The sequence below is a fragment of the Phacochoerus africanus genome, chromosome 3, assembly GCF_016906955.1.
Source record: "Phacochoerus africanus isolate WHEZ1 chromosome 3, ROS_Pafr_v1, whole genome shotgun sequence".
NCBI lineage: Eukaryota > Metazoa > Chordata > Mammalia > Artiodactyla > Suidae > Phacochoerus > Phacochoerus africanus.
This window is the reverse complement of record NC_062546.1, coordinates 15456357-15480040: the sequence shown is the minus strand read 5'-3', so window position 1 is coordinate 15480040 and position 23684 is coordinate 15456357. Positions and strand designations below refer to the sequence as shown.

General features: G+C 51.3%; 2 protein-coding genes across 3 annotated transcripts in view; one reads left to right on the top strand and one right to left on the bottom strand.

Annotated features, from left to right (window-relative positions):
• The first annotated feature begins 2824 nt into the window (after positions 1 to 2824).
• SYS1 (SYS1 golgi trafficking protein) overlaps positions 2825 to 23684 on the top strand; it is a 38771-nt gene continuing 17911 nt past the window's right edge. The window contains exons 1-4 of one of the 2 annotated variants that reach the window (XM_047771013.1): positions 2834 to 3032; positions 3246 to 3490; positions 6378 to 6445; positions 7588 to 10626. In XM_047771013.1, coding sequence (XP_047626969.1) covers positions 3329 to 3490; positions 6378 to 6445; positions 7588 to 7828 — 471 coding nt within the window. In that variant the 5' untranslated portion in view covers positions 2834 to 3032; positions 3246 to 3328 and the 3' untranslated portion in view covers positions 7829 to 10626. Of the gene's footprint in view, positions 3033 to 3245; positions 3491 to 6377; positions 6446 to 7587; positions 10627 to 23684 lie in introns of those variants that run through there. The other variant, XM_047771014.1, reaches the window with a different exon arrangement.
• On the bottom strand, positions 15354 to 18961 carry TP53TG5 (TP53 target 5). Its single transcript, XM_047770528.1, has 5 exons — positions 18914 to 18961; positions 18523 to 18597; positions 18208 to 18338; positions 17880 to 17919; positions 15354 to 16374 (listed from the first exon to the last, which is right to left on the bottom strand). Exons 1-5 carry the CDS (start codon positions 18959 to 18961, stop codon positions 15778 to 15780), a joined length of 891 nt encoding a protein of 296 aa, XP_047626484.1. The 3' UTR covers positions 15354 to 15777.

Here is a 23684-nt window from a genome sequence, read left to right as displayed (position 1 = left end):
TCTCAATGGAGTTACTGTGGTTTTTCCCCAGCTCTTGGTTTCCTTACCGCAACCAAAGTAAGACAAGGGATAGTGCCCATTTCCAGGGCTTGTAAAGGTAGGAATTCAAGAGCTGAAATTCTGCAGGGAAAAGGAAATTGCAAAAAACTATCCGGCAAGTCCGTGGGGGTTTCCCTAAGGTGAGCTCCAGGATCCAGGGGTGACTCAGGCCCCAGCGACCCAGCTGGCCCGGGCGCCTCAGGCTGCCAGCTGCCTTTCCATTTCAGGAGAAAGGGGAGGGAATGCCTTCCCTCTGTGGGTGGAGATGGGGTGGAGAAGGCCCAGCGGCCAGCCAACTTGAGGGGGCCTGACTCTGAAAAAGCCATACCACTGAGCCCCTGGAAGGAAGAGGAAGCTGCTTGCCAAAACTAAACTGAACCTCTCCAAGCACTTTTCCTCAGCCTCTCCTCCAATCTCTCCTTAATCCCTCACCCCAGAACCACTTGAGCCTAAGGATTCACTGCTCCTTTTCCTCTTTCCACTGCCCCACCGCTGTCTCCGTCCTTCCTTTTCTTCTCCACTTTTTTTCCCCTTAATTCTGGAATGATACCTTGGCGTTTAGAGTCAGATGCCCTGGGTTTGAATCCCAGCTCAGTTTCCCTTGAGCTCTCTGATTTAGGTACAGTCACACTCCCTATTGGAGTTTCCCTTTCCTTACCTTTATTTATTTTTTGGCCCCACCCATGGCATGCAAAAGTCCCCAGGCCAGGGATTGACCCTGAGCCACAGCAGTGACCTAAGCCACAGCAATAATGATACCAGATCCTTAACTCACTGAGCCACCAGGGAGCTCCTCCTCACCTTTAAAGTAGGGAATATCAGAGTTCCTGTCGTGGCGCAGTAGTTAACAAATCCAACTAGGAACCACGAGGTTGTGGATTCAATCCCCGCCCTTGCTCAGTGGGTTAAGGATCCCGCATTGCTGTGAGCTGTGGTGTAGGTCGCAGGCACGGCTTGGTTCCCGCTTTGCTGTGGCTCTGGCGTAGGCCAGTGGCTACAGCTCCAATTAGACCCCTAGCCTGGGAACCTCCATGTGCTGCAGGAGCGGCCCTAGAAAAGGCAGAAAGATAAAAAGACAAAAAAAAAAAGTAGGGAATATCTACCTTCCCGGATTGTGAGAAATAAATAAGATCATGTAGATACTTAACAAACAGATGATGTTTTCGCAGAAACATTAAATCATCTGAGTCATCCATGAACGAGAGAGATTTGCTGAGCTCAACTGAGGGGCCTAAAAGAACAGTTGAGCTGGAAAGCACCTCATGTCTTTGGGCTTTAATGACCTGCAAACTGGAGTCCAAGGGAACTGTTTACAACATTTCCAAATAATAAGCGAAATCACATCCTCTTTTTTTTTTTTTTTTTTTTTTTAAGGGCCGCACCTGCGGCATATGGAAGTTCCCAGGCTGGGAGTCAAACTGGAGCTGTAGCTGCTGGCCTACACCACAGCCACAGCAACGCCAGATCAGAGCCGTGTCTGCAACCTACGCCTCAGCTTGTGGCAACGCCCCTGGCTCCTTAACCCATTCAGCAAGGCCAAGGACCAAACTTGTGTCCTCATGGCTAGTAGTCAGATTTGTCACTGCTGAGCCATGATGGGAATCCTGACTTACTCTTGATAGAGTATCAAGGTTCTTTACTTTTGTCTGAAATTGTATCAGCTCAAGGTGCTATCATGCTTATCACATGCTGTTCAGAAATTCTGATGTGCAAGTGACATGGGTCTTTGATAAGTTGTTTTAACTGGGAAGTAATTAAAGGAGAGTAGATTAAATGATGGAAAACATTAATCTTGTCTAACTTTACGTTTCAGAAACAGGGAAGCTGAGGTTTAAAGAAGGAAGTGTACTAGTCACACAACTAGTACAGCAGGCTCTAAAACCTGGATTTTTTTTTTTTTCGTGGAACCAGTTACTTCCCTTCTTTCCATTCCGGAAAAGGAAAACGTAGGATCAATGAAATTGAGGGGTTTTGGTCCGCTGGGGCAGGAATGAAATGATTCATCAATTTGCTGTTGCCCTTTCTCTATTCTTGACTCATTCAGCAAATATTTACTGACTGTCCACAGTATTTAGACTCAGAAGAGAAGTCATGGTGAGCATGACATGCTCACAGTCAGGGTGGAAGGCAGAATGTGGATCTGCTTCTAGGTATGAATTCAGAACCTCTGCTTCCTCCCCCTTAATAAATACATATGGGTATATAAATATAAATGGATACATTATAAAACACCCAGTACTTTGCCTTCTAACACAGTAAGATTGTGTCTGAGAGCAGAGCTGTTTCATTTGAAAGTGTCCAAATCTTCCTAACCACTCTATAGGCCCGAAATCAATGCTGTGGTGTTGGGCACAGGTGAATTCTGATTTTGATTGCCACTGTCTTTGAGACAGTATGTTGCTTTCCTTCTCTGACCCTTAGTTTTATCTAAGGAAACAGGGGCGAAATCATGTGTGGAATTGCTGGCAGGTTCATTTTAAGTCACCCCGGACTTTAGGCGAAAGAAAACGCTGGGAATCTAGGTTGAAAACAGAGTCGACGTAATCAATCCCTTAATTCCCAGACATCTTTCCCTCGCCCACTGCCACCCGTCCATCTTCCACCCCAGCTACCCTTCTTTCCCCAAGATCCCCCTCTAGAGGGCACGCAAGCTCCACCGCGCTCACGCCTCACTTCCGTTCGCCTTCATTCTTTATTGTGCGCATGTGCAAACTTCGGTTCGGTGCCGCCCTAAAACCCGCCCCCATCCCCGCTTTAGGGGGTCCGCCGAAGACTGCACCCCTACGCCTGCGCAATCTCAGCCCCGCCCCCTACGCTGTCCCCGGAAACGCTTCCTTCCTACGTATCCGCTGCTGCCTCGGCCGCCGCTGGAGCTTTGCCTCTCTAGGCCTGTAGGGACTCTTCTCCATGGTTCTGCCTGTCAGCACTGCTTCGGGGGCCAGCCGGTGAGACTGGGCCGCACTCGGACGCTTTGATTCTCGAGTCCGACACTGGTGAGTGAACTTCAGAGAAGCTCGAGGAAGGGCGGGCTCGAGCAGCCGCAACGGGCAGGACTTCCCCTCAGTTCGGTAATGGGTCTGTCCGTCCTGCCCTCCCCCCCATTCCGGGAATGGGCTCGCCCCCTCCGTCCCAGCCCCTCCTCCTGGGCGGGGCGATGTTGCCATGGTGACGGCCGGCTGGCTGAGGCCCGGCGTGTGTCCTCGCAGGTGCCGGGGCTGCCCGGGGCCCATGGCGCGGCGGCGGCGGCGCTGACCCAGGCCCGGGCGGCAGCCGTGTCCCGCGCGCCGGCATGGCGGGCCAGTTCCGCAGCTACGTGTGGGACCCGTTGCTGATCCTGTCACAGATCGTCCTCATGCAGACTGTCTATTACGGCTCGCTAGGCCTGTGGCTGGCGCTGGTGGACGGGCTGATGCGCAGCAGCCCCTCGCTGGACCAGATGTTCGACTCCGAGGTAGGGTTCCTGGGCCGACGCGGGCGGGGTCTCGGCTTCACGAGGTGGTCTGTCACTAATGGGCTCTAGACCTCACTGGGCTACCTTCTCACTTTGTGGCTCTGGGAAAGGGATATCACTTTCTGAACCTCGGCTGCCCCATCCGTAAAATGGAATGACTCATAACAGGGAGGCAGACTGGTACAAAGGAGAGGCCCTGGGTGTTAGAATAAACAGACCTGCGTTCCAGGCAGGCTGATACATCTCCTTGCTGACACTGAGAAAGTGACTTCACTTCTCTGAGCCCTAGATTTCCAGGTATCAAACTGGGGAGGGAGAAATGGATAAAAGATCATTCACAGAGGTAGAGTGGGAACTACCTGGGCTTTGGAGTCAGGACTCTGTTTAACTCCCATGTACTAGCCATGTGACCTTGGGCAAGTGTCCTCACCTCTCTGAACTTCAGTTTTCCTGTCTGCAAAATCATAAGATCAGTATCAGAAAGGTGGCGGACTGCAGAGAGCCTGTACTTTGGATTCAGAAAAGCTTAGGGTGCAGTCTAGACCCCAACATTCTAACTGTGGGACTTGGGCAAGTTATTTCACCTTTCTAAACTTATTTCCTCTTTGGACTACAATAATCCTCAACAAAATGTTTTGAGGCCCAGAGGGTGCTTTAGGGAGTTCCCGTTATGGCACAGCAGGTTACGAACCCAGCTAGTATCTATGAGGATGCAGGTTTGATCCCTGGCCTTGCTCAGTGGATTAAGGATCCGGCATTGCTGTGAGCTGTGGTGTAGGTTACAGATGTGGCTGGGATCCTGTGTTGCTGTTGGTGTAGCTGTGGTGCAGGCCGGCAGCTGCAGCTCCCATTCTACCCCTAGCCTGGGAATTTCCATATGCTGCAAGTGCAGCACTAAAAAGCAAAAAAAAAAAAAAAAAGTGGTTTATAAAACATAAGCTGAAATAAAAATCATTAAATTAAAAAAAAAACTATAATGAAAAAATAAAAATCATTAAAATAAATAAATAACATTGAGCTGAAGGGTGTTTGCTTCTGAGGGGCAGCTGTGGTATATGGTCATAAGCACAGTTCTTGGAACCAGGACTTTCCTCCTGATGCCTATTCTCTGTGTGGCCCTTGTGCCAGTTATTATGCAAAAGGGAGATAAGGGCGTTCCCGTCGTGGCTCAGTGGTTAATGAATCCGACTAGGAACCATGAGGTTGCGGGTTCAATCCCTGGCCTTGCTCAGTGGGTTAAGGATCTGGCGTTGCCGTGAGCGGTGGTGTAGTTTGCAGATGCGGCTCTGATCCTTTGTTGCTATGGCTCTGGTGTAGGCCGGCAGCTACAGCTCCGACTGGACCCCTAGCCTGGGAACCTCCATGTGCCACGGGATCGGCCCTAGAAAAGACAAAAAGACCAAAAAAAAAAAAAGATATAAGAATAACAATAATAATAGCTTTATGAGATTGTTGTGAAATATGATTATGAACGTGAAAGGCCTTTACAGGCTGAAAGTGTGCAGACATCTGATATTCGATAGTATTGTATCAAAAATGGTGGAGGTTGCACACACCCACCAGGTGCCTAGTAGTCCCTTCTTAGGAGCCTCTGTCCTAGGAAGGAGATGTGGGGATCTGGGGCTTTGTTGACAAGCCATCTCATGCACCCTACCTAAATTCTAGACTGGAGTTGACAAACCTTTTTTTTTTTGAGGGGAGCAAGTTGATCCACTTTTAATACTGAGTCAGAAGAAAAATCTGGTCTTGCCCCAAACCAATGATTTGGGTTAACATGTTTCAGAATTTTAAGTAAACAGTTGCTGCAGCTGGCTGAAGGTAGCCCCAGGTCCATCCACCAGGAAACACTGTCATTTATCTGCAGTGCCACCCACCTCCAGGGGGCTATCAGCTTGGGGTCTGCTCTGTAATTATTTCAGAACTCCATTTTGCTTCAGGCGAGTCAGCAGCTCCCTTCTCTCTCATGCATGCGCACTAGATGAGTGCATCCATCGGTGCCCTCTTTACCCATGAAGACCTGAGGTACCATTCTGGCTCCATGAGCTATTGCAGATATCAAATCTTGAATCTCTTCGGTGTCACTGGTGGCTGTGATATCTACTAATTCCAAAAGCCCTTCTTGAAGGGCAATTGGCTGAGGAGCTTCTGCAGTAGGCCCGGTGGGCTGGATGGACACCACCACCTTCCCAGGCTGGATTTTGCTGCTCACAAATGTTTGAGCTATGCTGACAGGCAGCTGCCTCCTGGGAGGAAACCTCAGTTGCTGGTATTGCTCGGGTGTCAACAAACCTTTTCTTAAAGGGCGAGATTGTAAAAATTTAATTTAACTTTATTTTGACTCTGCCTGCACATGCAGAAGTTCCCAGGCCAGGAATTGAACCCCTGCCACAGAAGTGACAACACCAGATCCTTAACCCTCTAGGCCACCAGGGAGCTCTGAGATGGTAAAGATTTTAGGTCACAACTGCTCAACTCTGCCCTTAGCAGAAAAGCAGCCATAGACAATAATAAATGTATAGGTGTGGCTGCGTTTCAGTAAAACTTTATTTACAATGAGTGCCTGGTCCCTGGAGCCATAGTTTACTGAACCCTGTGGTAGACCTCACTCCTTGCTGTTTACTGACCATATCACTTTGGATGAGTTACCTAACTTCTCTGAACTTTTATTCCTCCATTGTAAAATGAGAATAACGATCCCTTCAGGCTGCTCTAAGGGGTCAGATGACATACAGTGATACATGTCTGAATGCACCTTGTTGGAAATAGCGCTGTAAAGATGAAGGGGCATATTGGCTTCTGTGGCCCTTAGGAGGGCTTCTGGGGTCCTGGAGCCTGGGGTGCTCCTAGTTCCCCTCTCCAACATGTTTCCTTTGTGATTCCCCCTCAGATCCTGGGCTTTTCCACCCCTCCAGGCCGGCTCTCCACCATGTCCTTCGTCCTCAACGCCCCCACCTGGTGAGTATCACCAGTTTTGCCATCCAGCGCTGGAACTAACTTCCTGAATTCGGGCATGAAACGGGCTGGCACTTGTTCCTGGGGAGTGGTGAACTAAAGTGGGTGGCTGAGGCCAGTTCTGGAACCAGCTCCGTCATAGGGCTTCTTCCATTGCTGTTTTGACTTAGCCGGAAAGCTCTTAGTTCTCTCTGTGCATGCGGCCTTGGCACGGCTTCCATCTCAAATCACTTCCCTGGTGTGGAATGAGGTGAGGGGAGGATTGGCCTGGGAGTCAGGAAATCTGGGTTCTATTCCTGGCCTCTGTGCCGTTGGCCAAGTTCCTTCCCTTCTCTCTGGGCCTCGGGTTCTCAGCTGTACCTGCAGGGCTTTGACCGAGGGGCAGTTTAAGGCAGTGATTAAGAGCTTAGGCTCTGGAGGCCAACTCACTTGGCTTTGAATCTCAGCTTTGGTTTAGTGACTGCAGACGGGTTATTCTGTCTCTGCCACAATTTCCTCATCAGTAAAATGAGGCCAGTGCTGTTGCCCACCTCATAGTGGGAAGGGTTACATGAGGTAATTCACAGGCAGTACTTCGAACAGTGCCTTGTGTTCCTGTTCTTGACCTTACAGCGGTTGAAAACTGGTGGGGGGAACTTGGACCTGAACTTGGCTCCCAGATATGTTCCGTTTGGTTTACACAGTTGTGAGCCATGCAGGGTATTTAAGATTTTTTCACTTAGTTGAAAATCAGGATATTTTCTGTTAAAAATCCAGATTTCTGGCTTCTCTTAAAAAAATGGAATGACTCGCTGATTCCAGGTCCGCCTTCTAGAATGATGACTTGCCTAGCTGCAGGCCCCCCTCTGGACGGAACATGTATGCCTCGTGGCGCCACAGTCCCCACCGATCTCTCGGACCCCCTCAAGTGACAGTTGCCTTTGCCATCAAGCTCGTACTTTTGTTTTCCTTCTCCCCAGCCTGATCCGCTCTCAGCATTCCCTGCCAGGTTCCTCTAGGCATCAAACAATGTAACCCTTGCCTCCTACTTATCTTGCTCGCTTCTGACCACTATGCTGCCATTCTAATTGTCCCCATGTCCCCAAATAACCTCACCTAAGGCCAGGACAACTCAGTGACAACTCACTGCTGTCCTCTCCCCACAGTGCCCTGGGCTTGCTGTACTTCATCCGGCGAGGGAAGCAGTGTCTGGATTTCACTGTCACTGTCCATTTCTTTCACCTCCTGGGCTGCTGGTTCTACAGCTCCCGTTTCCCCTCGGCGCTGACCTGGTGGCTGGTCCAGGCCGTGTGCATTGCGCTCATGGCCGTCATCGGGGAGTACCTGTGCATGCGGTCGGAGCTCAAGGAGATCCCCCTCAACTCGGCCCCTAAGTCCAATGTCTAGAGTTGGGTCCTTTGGACACCCCGTTGGGCACTTGACACCCCCGCCCCCAACACCTGGGGCTGCTCAGACCGTCCAGATGAGGTCCAGCCCAGGCCTGAGAGGAACCCTGGAAATGTGAAGTCTCTGTTGGTGTGGGAGAACGAGGCCCCATCAAGAAGGCAGGCAGCAGGCAGGGTCACAGTGCAAGAATGGCCGCCGTCTACTGAAGCCCTGGTATCTGGGAGGTCGGCGTGGGGACCTCTTTCAGGGCAATGACAGAATCGGAACCATGTCACTCTTGAGCCACCATACCTGTCACCAGCCTGTTATTTTAAAAAGGAAAACAAAACAAAACAAATCAAGGATACCTGATCGGAATGAACCACTCTTCTCATCATCTGACGTACCTCCCTGGGACAGCTGTTACCTTTGCCATGTTGCCGAACTGCAGCTATTCTGTTTGGAGAAGCGCTTGGTTTCTGGATCCAGAGCCCCAGAAAGAGATGTAGGCGCAAAGTAGCAGGCTGCTGTCAGGGATGGGGCGGCAGGAGGAGGCATCAAGCACAAGGAAAACGCACAACCCATGTCCTGCTGTATGCACGTGCGTGCGCGAGCGCAGCCAAAAACCCGTGACTCACTTTCTTCCAGTTCTGTCTACTGGGTCCCCACCCTGCTGCAGCTTTTGACATAGCAGGCCACAGGACCCAGAGCAGAAGCCCAGCATCGCTCCCTGTCTAGCCCTTGTGCTAGAGTCACTGCCCGTTCCCTAGGAATGACCAGGCACCGCAGCCCCCGCTGGCCATCAGTTCTGGCAGTGGTTCCCTTTTCCTGCCTTATTTGGAAGTCTGCAGTGGGTAGGGTACAGTGGGTGCCCAGACACAGGAAGCCCAGCCTTCCAGCCGGAGGTGCCCTGATAGTGCCGAGGAGATAGGAATTTGCTACTAAGATTTTTCTTTGGGGTGGAGTGTTCTCTGTGAGGGGCTTGCAGCTGCCCTTCCTGTGTACATAAATACAGTATTTTCCACGGTTCTGCCTGTACTTACTTTGTAATGCCACGGTTAGGACTGGGAGAGAGCAGACAAAGGCCAAAAAAAAAAGGAGTTCCTGCTGTAGCGCAACGGGACTTCGTGTCTTGGGAGCACTGGGACGTAAGTTCAGTCTCTGGCCTGGCGTAGTGGGTTAAGCGTTGCTGCAGCTATGGCTTAGGTTGCAGCCATGGCTTGGATCTGATTCCTGGCCCAGGAACTCCATATGCCTCGGGGTGGCCAAAAAAAAAAAGAAAGAAAGAATTGGAGTTCCCGTTGTGGCGCAGCAGAAACGAATCCAACTAGGAACCATGAGGTTGCGGGTTCCATCCCTGGCCTCACTCAGTGGCTTAAGGATCCGGCGTTGCTGTGAGCTGCGGTGTAGACCGGCAACTGTAGCTCTGCTTAGACCCCTAGCCTGGGAACCTCCATATGCCGTGGGTGTGGCCTTAAAAAGACAAAAGACAAAAAAAAAAAAAAAGAAAAGAAAAAAATTATTGGGCTTAACTTCTTTTTTCCTGAACCTGCGTATTCCTCCAATTGGTTGAAACACTAAGCGCAGGGATCTCCTCCCCTGTCCTGCTCCCCACCTGCAGCCTTGTCCGCTCTGCCTTGGCTGAACCGCCAAGACTCTCAAGATTCCTTTCCCACTGGCCAGTGACATCTCTGCACATGCCCAGTGGAACACACTGGTTTAGACTCACTTCTGCATGGAAACCATTGCTGTTCTCCTCTGGGTCCTCCAGAGCCTGACCACCTTTCAAGTGTTAGGGCTACAAGATAAGGGATTTGGCCTTCTCCCTAAGAAGCCTTTCTGGCCTCTTGGCTCCCAGCCCTGCAGCATAGGGAGTTGAGGCAGACAGGATGAAGGTTTCAGAGCCTGGACAGATGCTGGGAAAATGTTCGGGGGAGGCACCTCAGCAACTCAGGCCAAGCTGGGAGGAAGTAGATTGTTAAAGGGCCTCTAATCCTGGCTACAGGGCTCAGGAGGTGAGACCCCTGAGGTTCCCTCCCCTGGGTTGGTGGGTCTCCCCCCAGAGCCACCACAAACCCTGTGATTAATTCATTTTGAGAAAAGCATCAGAGCACTCATGTCATGTGGCCGCAGCCTCCCTTGGCCAGCTGTGGTGGTGACTGATCCAGCTGTGTTGGCACACCTCTTGGGGAGTTTCCCACAAGGGCTTGTGCCATCCTTCTGTGTATCTTCCGTGATGACAGATCTTGGCTCCTTGAGTGTCAGTCGGATTTTTGGAAACTGCTCAAGGGTAGGGGAGCCAAAAAAAATTTTTTTTTTTTTAATAATGTAGTGATTAAGCTGGATGACAGTTGGGGGTCAAAAATGTGTGACTGAGGAGTTCCTACTCTGGTGCAGTGGGTTAAGAATCCAGCTGCAAGGGCTCAGGTCGCTGCAGAGGTGTGGGTTCAGTCTCTGGCCTGGAGACATCCACATGCCATGGGAGTGACCAAAAAAAAAAAAAAAAGTGCAATTTCTCTGAATTCTAAAGTAATAAAGCAGGGTCTAGAGGCAAGTTCCAGACAGGCCTGGGCAGTGGAAGTAACAAGTAACATCCATTGAGTGCTGCATAAATAGATGCCCAGCAGTAGACTGACTGAGTGCTTCACCTCCCCTTGCTCAATCTTCACAACAAGACTCTGAAGTAGGAAATCCCATCATCTGTATCTTACTGATGAAGAAACTGTAAGGAACTCGCCCAAGGTTACATATTAGGAGCTGGCCGAGCTGGGATTTGGGTTCTTGTAGTGACATTAATAAACTCTTTGTGAAGACATGAATAGTTAAGGATGTTTAAGTTCTTATTGGTTAAACAGTAGGCACCTTATAAGCATACCTTCTCATCCGACTGTATTATTTTAAATCCTCAGGCCATATAGAGCTTTATAATCATTACTAGCTTTCTAAGAAACACTGAGAAGCAGTACATTAAATATGGCCACAAACTTTCAAATGAACACAGGACATTTTTTTTTAAGTTTTATTGATGTATAGTTGATTTACAAGGTTCTGATCATTCCTTCTGTACAACAGTGATTCAGTTATACACGTACACACGTCCATTCTCTTTCAGATTCTTTTCCCATGTAGATTTTCACACAATATTAGGTAGAGTTCTCTGTGTGATACAGCAGGTCCCTGTTGAGGAAATGTTCTGTTTCTTTTTCCAAAGGATAAAGGAGAGTACCTAGATCAGAAAGTTACCTCTAACCTACCACTGAGTTAGTGCAGCTCTTGACTTTCTAGGGGTCTAATCTCTAGACGCCCCTTCATCCCATTCACTACGTGCGCTCGAGCCGTTTGGAGGGAGAGGTGGAGACTAGTGCATAGCCGGTGCTCATAACAGTTTATAAGCTGCAAGAAGGATGGGAGAGGAGAAAGGAACGTCTAGCTCAGAGGGTGCCTCTAACCCCCAGTTCTAGGAAGGCCTGTCCAGATCAGAGCCAGATAGAGGGCCAGAGTGGCAGCTGGGAAGCCCCAGGTCCCCATGAATCTTACAGGGGGCACAGCTCAAACAGGTTCCCCTGGAAGCAGAGTCTTAAACTTTGTTCGATGACCCAGTTCAGGGTAGCTTCCTTCTGGCAGTCCCAGAGGGCAGGCAGCCTTCAGCCCAGGGACTATAGCCTCAGGAGCAGGGGGCGAGAGGTAAGGAGGGGCCGATTCCAGGCACGAGACAGGCCCTTTGTGGAGAGGGAATTAAAAGCTACTGTCTTGAGGTTTTCTGTAGGAAAGTAGCAAAGGATGAAAACAGCATTGAGACAAAGTGGATAGAGGGAAATGAGTCTTAATCCCTGTCCTTCTAGCCAAGCCAGTGAGAATTCCGGGGGGTCCAGTGTTAGAAGGCTTTAGGGAGCTGCGGTGGAGGGCAAGGTTGAGTCCCGGAGGCTCGTTACTAGCTCTGAGACCTTGGATAAACAGCTTAGCCTTCCCTGGGTTGAACTTCCCCGGGGTTTTGTGAGGATTCAGTGAGATGTCCCATGCAAAACACTTGGCGCTGTGCCTGGATATCGGAGGTGATCCAGGAATCAAACACTTACAGTCATTGGGCTCCCATGTTATAGAGGAGACGCCTTTCTTCAGAGCCCCAACTGTTAGATGGGGGGCAGGCTTGCCCATAATCTAGGCACAACCACTGAGTATTGCACGTCTGTGTGCCGTGCACTGTAAAGTGATTTCTCCTTCTCCATCCAATGAGGTAGGTGCCATTATTTTCCCCCATTTTTCAGACAAAGAAACTGAGGCTTAGGGGTAAACAGCTTTCTCTAGCATCACACAGCTAAGAAGCTCGGTCAGTCTCACCTCAACAACCTCATTCTCTTTTCATGTTCTCATCATGTTTGAGTGGTACATGGCCTTGATTGGGAGAGGGACAGTTCCCAGGTTTCAGAGGCTCTTTTAGCAAAAGGTTGTGAATGTGAATATAAGATTGGCTTTAAAACAAAACAAAACAAAAAAACACAAGCAGCTAGTTCCCTAAAGGTGGGCAGTTAGGCAGCTGCATGTAAGTGAGAAACAGGACCAGTGCTTGAGGCTTTATTAGGGCAAGGAGGCCTGGAAAAAATGCCCAACATGCAACACCCCCAAGACTGGCTTCAGCCACATCAAGCTGGACTTACTTGAGTCCCTTTTAAAGGACTTACTTGAGTCCCCTTTGAAGCCCTCTGGAATGGCTATTAGTACCCCTATTTTATATACAGATGAGGAGTTCCCGTCGTGGCTCAGTGGTTAATGAATCCAACTAGGAACCATGAGGTTGTGGGTTCGATCCCTGGCCTTGGTCAGTGGGTTAAGGATCTGGCGTTGCTGTGAGCTATGGTGTGGTTGCAGACGCGGCTCGGATCCCGAGTTGCTGTGGCCCTGGTATAGGCCAGCGGCTACAGCTCCAATTTAACCCCTAGCCTGGGAACCTCCATATGCCGGGGGAGCTGCCCTAGAAATGGCAAAAAGACAAAAAAAAAAAAAGATATAGATACACACACACACACACAGATGAAACAGGCTTAGGTCATGTGACTTTAAGATTCACTCAAACACTTTACAATTTTGTCCCCAGTTAATTGTTAGGGAGCTGTTTCTTTTGTGTCTCTGATCCCTGTGGTCATTGCAGCATCCTGCCCAAATCAGGATCCGACTGAGCGGGCCCTGAAGAGGAGTGAAGTGCTTAAACAAAGGGAGAATGTGGTGGGGAGCCCCTAGTTCTGGGATTGTGGGAGGCAGGTTGCCTGAGCCTAAATGCCATTGGGGTGGGGGTGTGGGGGAAGGGGTGCAATGCCAGAAGTCATTCATGAGCAGGAGGACTGCATCCTTGTGCCCCAGTGGTGGCCTGGTCACTCTGGGTCCCAGCCTAGGCACACTGGCTCCTGTCTACTCACTCCATGGCATTCCCCGTGAGAAGCTCAGGCCCAGCTCTGGGTGCCAATGGGACAAAGCAGAAGTTGCCAACCACTCCCAGGCTCATGCCTTTCTGGCCCCTCCTTGGGGCATGCCAGCCAGGTTCCCGTGAAGACTAGTGCAGGGTTTGGTACTTTGGTTGGGAGCGCGCTGCCCTGACCACCAGCTGAGAGCTCGTGCAGGACCTGAGTTCACGTGGAAGCGAATGGAAGGTGCTTGGAGGAAAGGTCAAGTAGAGGTTATTTTCAAAGAGTGTTGGGATTGATGCTGCCCAGCCAGGGAACCGAAAGGAGGGCTATATAGGAAATGGGCTGGAGCGCAAGCTGAGCCCGAAGACATCGCGAAGTGGAGGTTGCTGTGATGGGGGTTGCGTGGAGGCGTGGGGTGCACGGGAGGGGAGGGGAGCGCCGCCCTTTCCAAGGCTGAGCCGTGGGGTGCAGAGTGGTCCGAGCCAGGCCCAGCTCAGGCTGTCTGCGCCGCCTGCACGGAGGGAAACACGGTCGGTATTCTCAGATGCTCAGTTCTCGGAGGCTGTTCTCTGGAGGGGTGTGAGTGGGCGGGTTCAGGGGGACCCCCTCTCATCCTTCTCCCTCGCTCCCAATCTGGAGATCTCAATCATTGCCCTGGCTCCCTGGGCGTGGGGACGGGGAAGGGGTGTCTCTGTGCCCCTGGATGGCTCCGCTACTTTGCCAAGGGTCCTCAAGGCCCGCAGCCTGCCTCTGGGGGAATACGGAGGATTAGAGCTCGGACCCCCACGGTTTTCTCTCCCCAGCTGCATATGGAGAGCCCTGTGGCTTTTACTGACAGAGGGTGACCCCAACCCGACTAGGGGCTGGAGGATGGACTTAGCGGGTCACAGGGGAGCAGTAGGACGAAGAACCGATCCTCCACGGGACCAAGTGCTTTCTGTGACCCAGGCAGGGCTCATTTCACGTTTCCGGCCGACCTTTATTGACACCTGGCGCTGTGATGCTCGGCACAATACACGTGCGTGATGGGCAGGGTGCTCTACGGCGCCTTTTTCCATTCCTCGGGAAAGGGAACAAGGGGAGCAGCAGAGAGGCCTAATTCGAGTCCTCACTGTGCCACTTCCCAGCGCCGCGGTGGCTCCCTCCTCTCCTTGGCTTACAGGGCCATTGTGAGATACCTGCCAGCCAGGAAGCACACCAGAACGTCCCCCTTCTGTGACTTCACGGAGGGCACGGCTTAGGAGGGCGGCTTGCGGAGGTGGGGGAGGGGAGCAGCCCGCTGGCTTCCTTCTTCCCGCTTCTAGACTGACCTTACGGGCTTGGGGATGGGGTGGAATTGGCCTGAAGTCGTGATTCACACGCCCCCCACCCCCACCCCACCCCCATTCCTCCATCGGAATGGAGGGCTTCTTTCCTCCATCCTTTCCAGCCCCAGACAAACAGGCGGAGCCAGCGGTAGTATTCTTCAATGCCATATGGGAGATTTTTATTTGTAGACTCGCGAATTTTCCCGCCCATCCCCTCGCGTTCAGATGACCCCTGTCATCTCCGCCAGCTCCTCACACCTCTGGTCCCCATCCAAGGTCACACCTGCGAGCAGAGGACCTCGGCGTCAGTTAGGAGCTAAGACCGTCCCCCAGGGGGCGCTCCTGTCCCGGGAGAGGACTCAGGGACCTGGCGCTGCGGTGTCTGGCAGGTTAGAGATGCCGGTTTTGTTTAAGAGGCAGCCTCCATTTCAGGTGGACCCCCAGGCCCATTACACCTTTCCTTTCCTGGGACCTCAGTGGAGGGGCTGGAGTATTTTCTTCTATTTTTTTTCCCACCTAAGGAACTCTTTGTTCAGAGTAAATCTTATTTGAAATATGAATAAAACAAGTGGAGGAGTTCCTGTCATGGCTCAGTGGTTAACGAATCCAGCTAGGAACCATGAGGTTGCAGGTTTGATCCCTGGCCTCGCTCAGTGGGTTAAGGATCCTGTGTTGCCCTGAGCTGTGGTGTAGGTCCCAGACGTGGCTCGGATCTGGCGTTGCTGTGGCTCTGGCATAGGCCGGTGGCTACAGCTCCAATTCAACCCCTAGCCTGGGAACCTCCATGTGCCGTGGGTGCAGCCCTAAAAAGACAAAACAAACAAACAAAACAAGTGCAGGTTTGATCTAAGGGGAGATGGGATGCAGCAGAGCCTTACTTGACCACTTGGCCTCCCCTTCCCCTCACATTTGGAAATCCCTAAATTTGCTTACTGAGACTTCTAAGTCTGAGGCCCTCAGCTGTCTGGCTGTCGCAGTTGTGGCCCCTCCTGAGGCCTCAGGCAATGAGATGACCCGCCTCAGAACCACACTCCCAGTGCCCTCCTTTCCCAGAGCCCCTACTTGAGTTCTGAGAGGCCCCAGCCTAGCCACTGCCCTGCTGTGTGGCCTCAGTCAATGGCTTCTGCCTCTCTGGGCTTCCCTCTCTGGCACGGAGGTAAAGCCTCCCAGCGCTGCCAGCCACAGCCCCAAGACTCTTGATCCTGAGCCTTTTAACTCCGGGGCCCAGCTCAGGGCTGGGCCCGGGGCCTACGTCTCACCATTGTCACACCTTGTATGGATGGACCATAGGCAACTCAAGTGATGCTGAGCAGAAGCGGGTGCAGCAGCGCTTGACCCAGCGCAGGGCGGAGGACCTGCACATCACCCGGGGCCCTGGGAGGTGGACTCGGGTGGGCAGCCCCTCAAACCATCTCCACTGGTGAGCTGCTTCTAGCTGCTCCATGTCCTTTGCAGGAGCTCTCTTCTGCTGGGTCTTCAGGAGGACAACTCCGTGGTCCCCAGTGGGCGGTTGCCTCCCCCAGGCTCCAGGGCCAGTGGTCAGGCCATGACCCTTCGATGTCATCGGGACCTCAGGCTCCATCCGCTGCTCTTTCTGTGGCACTGCTTCCTGTGCCATGTGCCTCTTCCCCGATGCCACCTTGGGCTTCCACAACTTAGACTCCACTATGGGCCCTAAGTTCTTGGAGTCCAGTTTCTGGCTGGGGCCCCCAGCCTCCTGGAGCTCTTTGTTCTTTTGTTCCCCTTTCTCCTGGACGTCATCATTCCTGGCAGGGAGAGGAACAGCAGTCAGCAGAGCAGGCCGAGGCCCTGGTCCTCCAGCCAGCCCGAGAAGGTTGCTCTGCAGCCAGCTCAGGGGAGCCTGTCGGGAAAGCTAGAGAGAGCCTGAAAAGAAACTCCTCTCCCACTTGTGCCTGGGGCAGGGGACAGGGTGACAGGTATTGGCAGAAGCATTGTGAAGAGGTCCTGTCGTGGCTCAGCAGTAACGAACCTGACTAGTGTCCATGAGGACACGAGTTCGACCCCTGGCCTTGCTCAATGGGTTAAGGATCCGGGAGTTGCTGTGAGCTGTGGTGCAGGCTGTAGGCTGGCAGCTACAGCTCCGATTCAACCCCTAGCCTGGAACTTACATATGCTGGGGGTGTGGCCCTAAAAAAAAAGATCAAAAAAAAAAAAAAGAAGCGATGTGAGAGGTGGGGAAGGCATGGCTGGGAGTTAGGACACCTAGAAATATATATTATGTCCATTGGCCTCTAGGTTAAGGCTCTGCCTCTCTGGATTTCCGTTGATGGGGTGGACTAGTCCAGTGGGGTTTTTTGTTTGTTTGTTTGTTTTCCAAATTGGGTTCCAAGAAAACTTAGGGTTCTGAGGAAGTATCTCAAATGCCCCCCACTCCCTCCCCCCTGGTAGGGGCAGGGTGAGGAGCAGAATAGATTTTTTTCCCCCCCAACAACGCAACTGGGGCTTGGGGACAGAAATCTGAAGAGGGCTTGTGCTGCTTTAAAAAGGGTTGGAAAGACAAATAAATAAATAAATAAATAAATAAATAAATAAAAATTAAGAAAAAAAAAAAAAAAAGGAGTTCCCATCGTGGCGCAGTGGTTAACGAATCCGACTAGGAACCATGAGGCTGTGGGTTCGATCCCTGCCCTTGCTCAGTGGGTTAAGGATCCGGCGTTGCCATGAGCTGTGGTGTAGGTCACAGACGCGGCTCGGATCCCGAGTTGCTGTAGCTCTGGCGTAGGCCTGCGGCTACAGCTCCGATTCAACCCCTAGCCTGGGAACCTCCATATGCCGCGGGAGCGGCCCAAGAAATGGCAAAAAGACAAAATAAATAAATAAATAAATAAAAATTAAGAAAAAAAAATAAAAAGGGTTGGAAGGATTTTCCCGTTGTAGCCTAGGAGAAATGAATCTGACTAGGAACCACGAGGTGGCAGGTTTGATCCCTGGCCTCACTCAGTGAGTTAAGGATCCTGCATTGCCCTGAGATGTGGTGTAAGTCGCAGATGCAGCTGGGATCCTGCATTGCTGTGGCTATGGCATAGGCTGATGGCTGCAGCTCCGATTTGACCCGTGGCCTGGGAACCTCCCTGTGCCGTGGGTGTGGGCCTAAAAAGCAAAAAAAAAAAAAGAAAGATTGGAAAATTCTGGGACTAGATGATTCTAACCCTTCTGGCTCAGTGTTTCCTGACTGCCTACACCTAGGAGGCCAACTCAGAGGGAGGGACCAGAAAACCAGAAAGGGGTTAAGAGACTTTCCCCAAAGCATGTCTGTCATAGACGGAGTCCCCCGCAGCATGGCAGCCCCATCCTAGCAGCTCGTGTGGAGAGGTGCAGGCCTCAGGCTCAGGATAATGACAATACCTGGGATAATACTGGCCACCTCTGTCTGGTTGGGTGCCCACTGGGGTGGGTGGTCATGACTGGTTATGAGCACAACTCTGCTCTCAGCCGTCAGCGGCTTCACATCCTAACTCTGCCACTTGGGGATCAGTTCAGTTAACTGGCGCAAATCACTCCATCTCTTGGGCCTCAGCTCCCCCTCGGTCCAACAGGGCTAAGAAATAACTGCCTTTCTCACAGAGCCCTTGCAAACATGTGATTCTCTAAATCCCTTAGCGCAGCTCCTGTTCCTAGGGGAGAGAGCTATGGGCTCCATGGGGCGGGGGGGTCACGGGCAGGCCGAGCTCACCCGGAGGAGATCCCGAGGATCCTCGGAACTCTGAGCAGTGAATTCCAATACCTCTTGGCCAGGTTATGCAGTTCTTGAATCCGAGGGTTTGAGCTCTTGAACAGCTTCAAGAGCGACAGGTTTTTTAACACCTGCCAGGGAAGAGGAGCCAGAAAAACAGATCAGCTTTCCTGGGAGAGCCTCCCCCACCCCCGGACTTGGGCTCCACTCAGCTCGGGGCTGAGTGACTCCTGGGTCACTCGGCCTGGCAATCAGGAGCAGCATGGCATGAGTGCCCAGGCTCTCCTAAGTGGGGACCAGAATGGGGCATCTCACCATTTTCAGTCGGTTCCGCTCAATTACTTTGCTGACAGGCTGCTGTGTCTTGTCCTGTGGTTCCTCATCTTGCGTCTGACACAGAGAGAGAGAGAAGAAGGGGAGGGGGAGGAAGAGAGAGAGAGGGGGAGGAAGAGAGAGAACGCTAACACAGGCCGAACCACCCCGAACACCTCCATAATCCCTCTCCGTTTGGCAGGATGTAGTTCGACCAAAGCTCCTAGCCTGGGATTTTTGTCACCTTGCTTTGGGGGTGGAAACGGGGAGCCCATTCTGTCCTGGCCTCCCTTTACCCTTCGCCTTTCCCTTCCCCCCAGGCTGGAAGGCCCCTGCCCTGGGAGTGGTTGGACTGTGTTGAGAGCCCCCCATCAGGTCCAGTCCCAAGTCAAACCTTGGAAGCCACTCTATTCTTGGGCCTCTTCTTTGCGGATGGACTCATGCTGGGGCTGTGAGGCCTCTGAGACAGATGGAGCAAGACCAGCACCAGGCAGTGCCTGCGCCCTGCCCCTCTCCGCTCAGCCAGCACTTAGGCTGGGCATCAGGATGGTTGTGCTGGAGCTCCCCAGGAGGGGAGCTGTGACATCACTGAAATGTGTGACAGCAGCAGGGCTGGGTCTCCAAGGAGTATGTGTGTGGCAGGGGCGAGGGTGAGGAGGAAACTCCTGTGTGTGGAGAGACCCAGTAGGTGCCAGGCAGAGGCCTATGTTGTTACCACTTCGCTTCCCTGTGAGGTAGGAAGATCCCCTCATCTTTTTTGAATGAAGAAGCCAAAGTTCAAAGAAATTAAATAATTTACTCAAGGCCACACAGTCAGATAATGCTGGCACTGGAAACATGAGGTCTGACAGTCAACCCACGAAACCTAGGTTCCCAGCTATGCTCCTCTCCTGGTCTATATCACATACATTGACTGTGCCGTGTGTCAGGCGTGTTCTAAGCACTGGAATTAAAGAAAGTTCCAGAAACCGGATGGTGTGTGTGCTTGTAAATGTTCAATAATTGGCTCTCTGAAACCAAGTATGTGTGTGTTTGTGTGAATGTGTGTTTATTATAAATTTTACTGAAGGAAATCTAAAATAATAAAATCCTACAGTACTCTATTGTGAATTCCATATAACCGATTTATTCCTACAGTGTACTTTTCTTGAATTTTGCTTGACTCTGCATCCATGGTCAATCTACGGTTGCCACTGATGAACAAGTTTAGTTCCGACATGAATGTCAATCTTTTCATTCATACTAAAGAGTAAGAAGAAAGTGGAAAAGTGAAGGAAGTTTGAATTCAACTCATTTCTCAATGACTTGTTCGACTTGTTTGCTGGGTTGGAGCACAGTTTGCAAATACTAGAAACATATTTTCTCAACTTCTTCGGGGGTGTGAGTTGCTATTTACAGTTCACAGGCAGACCTTGGCGATATGGTGGGTTTGGTTCCACGCCACCACAAGAGAGTTGCCGAATCTTTTGGTTTCCCGGTGCATGCAGCAGTTATGTTTGCAAGATCCTGTAGTCAACAATAATAGCATTCTGTCTTAAAAGATGTACATTGCTTAACTAAAAAATACTTAATTACTAAAAAATGCTGATCATCCTCTGAGTCTTCAGTGAGTCGTCGTAGTAACTCTGGAGGTCGCGGACCACAGGTCCCATAACAAGTATGATAGTGAGAACGTTGGAAATGTTGTGAAAATTACCAAACTGTGACACAGAGATATGAAGTGAGCCAATGCTGTTGGAACAATGGCACCGATAGACTGGGTTAGACACAGGGTTTCCACAAGCCTTCAGTTTGTAAAAAATGGACTAAAATAAGTATAGTAAAGTGGGAGTTCCCGTCGTGGCTCAGTGGTTAACGAATCCGACTAGGAACCATGAGGTTGCGGGTTCGATCCCTGGCCTCGCTCAGTGGGTTAAGGATCCTGTGTTGCCCTGAGCTGTGGTGTAGGTCGCAGACACAGCTCGGATCCCGCGTTGCTGTGGCTGTGGTGCAGGCTGGTGGCTACAGCTCTGATTCGACCCCTAGCCTGGGAACCTCCATATGCTGCGGGAGCGGCCCAAGAAATGGCAAAAAGACAAAAATAAAATAATCGTAGTAAAGTGAAGTGCGGGAAAGTGAGGTCTGCCTGTGACAGCTGTAAGACGGGACGTGTTTACATCTACATCATTAACATTCCCCCCGTTCCCTGGTTTTTTTTTGTCTTTTTAGGGCCGTACCCGCGGTAAATGGAGGTTTCCAGGCTAGGGCTTGAATCGGAGCTGTAGCTGCCAGCCTACACCACAACTCACGGCAACAACGGATCCGTAACCCACTGAGCAAGGCCAGGGATCAAACCCATGTCCTCATGGATCCTAGTCGGGGTGTTTCCAGTGAGCCACGATGGAAACTCCTTTCCATTGTGTTTTTTTGTTTGTTTGGTTTTTGTTTGGTAATGGGGACTTTCTTTTTCTTTTCTTTTCTTTTTTTTTTTTTTAGGGCTGCACTCACAGCATATGGAAGTTCCCAGGCTAGGGGTTGAATCGGAGCTGCAGCTGCTGGCCTGTGCCACAGCAACGTGGGATCTGAGCCGCATGTGTGACCTACACCACAGCTCACAGTGACGCTGTAGCGTTTAACCCACTGAGCGAGGCCAGGGATCAAGCCTGCATCCTCACGGATACTAGTCTACTAGTCGGGTTCATTACTGCTGAGCCATGGCAGGAACTCCCTCCATTACCTTCTTAAGGCTAGACCAGGGGTTGGCAAATGTCTCCTGTAAGGGGCAGGACAGTACATGTGTTAGCCTTTGCAGGTCATATGGTTGCAACTACTCAACCACTCTTGTGGTATAAAAGCAGCCATAGATCTGCGAATAAGCGGGCCTGGTTCTGTCGCAGTAAAAGTCTGTTTACAGAGAGAGTTAGTGGGCTGGATTTAGCCCATGGCCAACTCCTGGACTAGACAATCAACAAAACAATAAATCCAAGCCTGGTTTATCACACTTAATCTATTTCTGTGGTGTAAACACTCCTGCCGTGGCTGATTTCAAGCTGCCAGTGTGATGTCACTGAAAGCAGAGCTGAACAGAAATGCATGGTAGCATACACCATTGTGTGTCATATATTTCTACCAGCTTCTACAGCTGTCATGATTTTCGAGAACATAGATAATAGCAAAAGGTAGTAAAAAATGAGAAAGTGATGAGTTTTTTCACCTCTGTTTTTAATATCATTAACTTCAGTTGATATATTTTTTTATTTGTCTTTTTTTTGTCTTTTCAGTTGATATAATTTAATTTTTTAACAGTGTGGCTTTGCTTAACAACTGTCCAGCCGGGCAAGCCCTCACGAGTCAGTTCCAGCACTGTTAACACCACAGTTAAGGTTAGATGGAGAGAAGTGAACAGGGCAGACAGGAAAGGGAGGTCAAAGGAAGGCGGCTTACCATGTTAAGAAGGATGGAATGGGATTTTTTGACTGACAAGATGCCATCTGAGAGACCTGGAGGAGGGGAAGGAGGGGGCAGCGGTGCGGAAGGCCTGGGACAGAGCACTTGAACCACGCAGGCTGCTCTGAGTAATCTGCCAGCCGGCCGCGTCAGAATCATTGGAGGAGCTGGTGAGAAACAGCTTCTCAGGCGCCGCCCCGTGCTCTTGGCCAATCTGATACCCAACCAAGTATGGGAAGCCGAATCCACCCCATAGGGCTTCTAGGGCAGAGGGGTGTACGTACATCATTGGGGTGCCTGGTCTTCCCTTTTAGGGGTGGCAGACCAAGACCAGCTTCGGACATGTACGTGCTCTTTAGTATCAGGGCAGAGATGAGCAGGTGGTAAAAGGTGGACCAGGGAAGAAACCCAGGCGGTGACTTGGGAGGGAAGACACGGAGGCCGCCCCGCCCCTCTCCCTCTGCCCAGCCCTCCCTGGCTCCTCTGCTGCACCATGTCAGCTCTTCCTGGAGTCTCGTGGGCTGCATCACGATGGTCTTCACCCCTGCTTCAGTGCCTGGGCACCAGGACCCGCCCCCCCATGCTAGGCAGCACCCAAGCCAGGGGGAGAGGGTCCTGGAGAATAGGGGCTCCTCCGGGGCGGGGTGTTTTGGCTGTTCTCCTCATTGCTAAACTCCTAGAGCCCAGAAGAGTGCCTGGCTGAAAAGAGAGGTACCCACTAAGTATTGTGTGAAAAAGTGAAATAAATGGCGTTATTTATCTACCATAAGGGTGATCCCTGGGGCTGCTGGAGCTCAGAGGAGCAGTGTGAGGAGGCCAGGGAAGCCCTTACAGAGATGGGGACGAGGGACGAAGGAGGAGCAGGGTCGGTCAGGCAAAGGGGTGTGAGGTGGGCAGGACATTCTCCAAAGAGGGGATTTTAAAAACACAGGCGTGGGAGGGAATGATGAAGGGCGGGCTGGAGTGGAAAGGAGGAGCCCACCGTGGCCGTGGCCAAACCCAGAGGAGTGAGCAAATCACAGACCGCTCAGGGCTTGACCACAGGCTGAGGGGCTTGGAGTTTGTCCCGAGGGGTCTGAGAGCCCTGGAAGGGCTCCAGCAACCAGGCAAGGGGGCTCGGTTGGGGGCTGGGGGCTGGGGGCTGGGGGCTGGCCTGGCCGCCTCTGCCATCCTGTTCTCGTCTGTTCTTTTCATAATCACTAACTTCCCTCTCCTGGGAAGCTTAGGGGGTTCATCCCCAAGGGGGCAGGGAGTTCTCCAGGATCAGACATTGTATCCCAGCGATGGCTCTTAAAGCAGCATCACGTATTCTGTCCTGTTTGGCCCTTCCATTCACACAGGGAAAACCATTATGGGGCTAGGTACACCCAAGGACACACAGGGGGTCAGCTTTGTGGACCAGATCCAAGGCACTTGAGTGAGGAACCGCCACTCTTTTTTTTTCTTTTCTTAGTTGTGGTAAAACACACATAACAAAAATCTACCATCTTAATCATTTGTAAGTGTGCCATTCAGTCGTGTTAAATACACTCGTGTTATGCAGCCGTCACCATCATTGTCTCCAGAACCCTTTGCATCTTGCAAACCTGAAACTCAGTACCCATTAAATAACAACTCCCCATTTTCCCCTCCCACTGCAGCCCCTGGCAACCCCCCTCCTACTTTCTATGAATTTGCCTGTGCCAGGTGCCTCATGTGAATGGAATGGTAATATTTATCTTGTTGCCATTGGCCTCTTT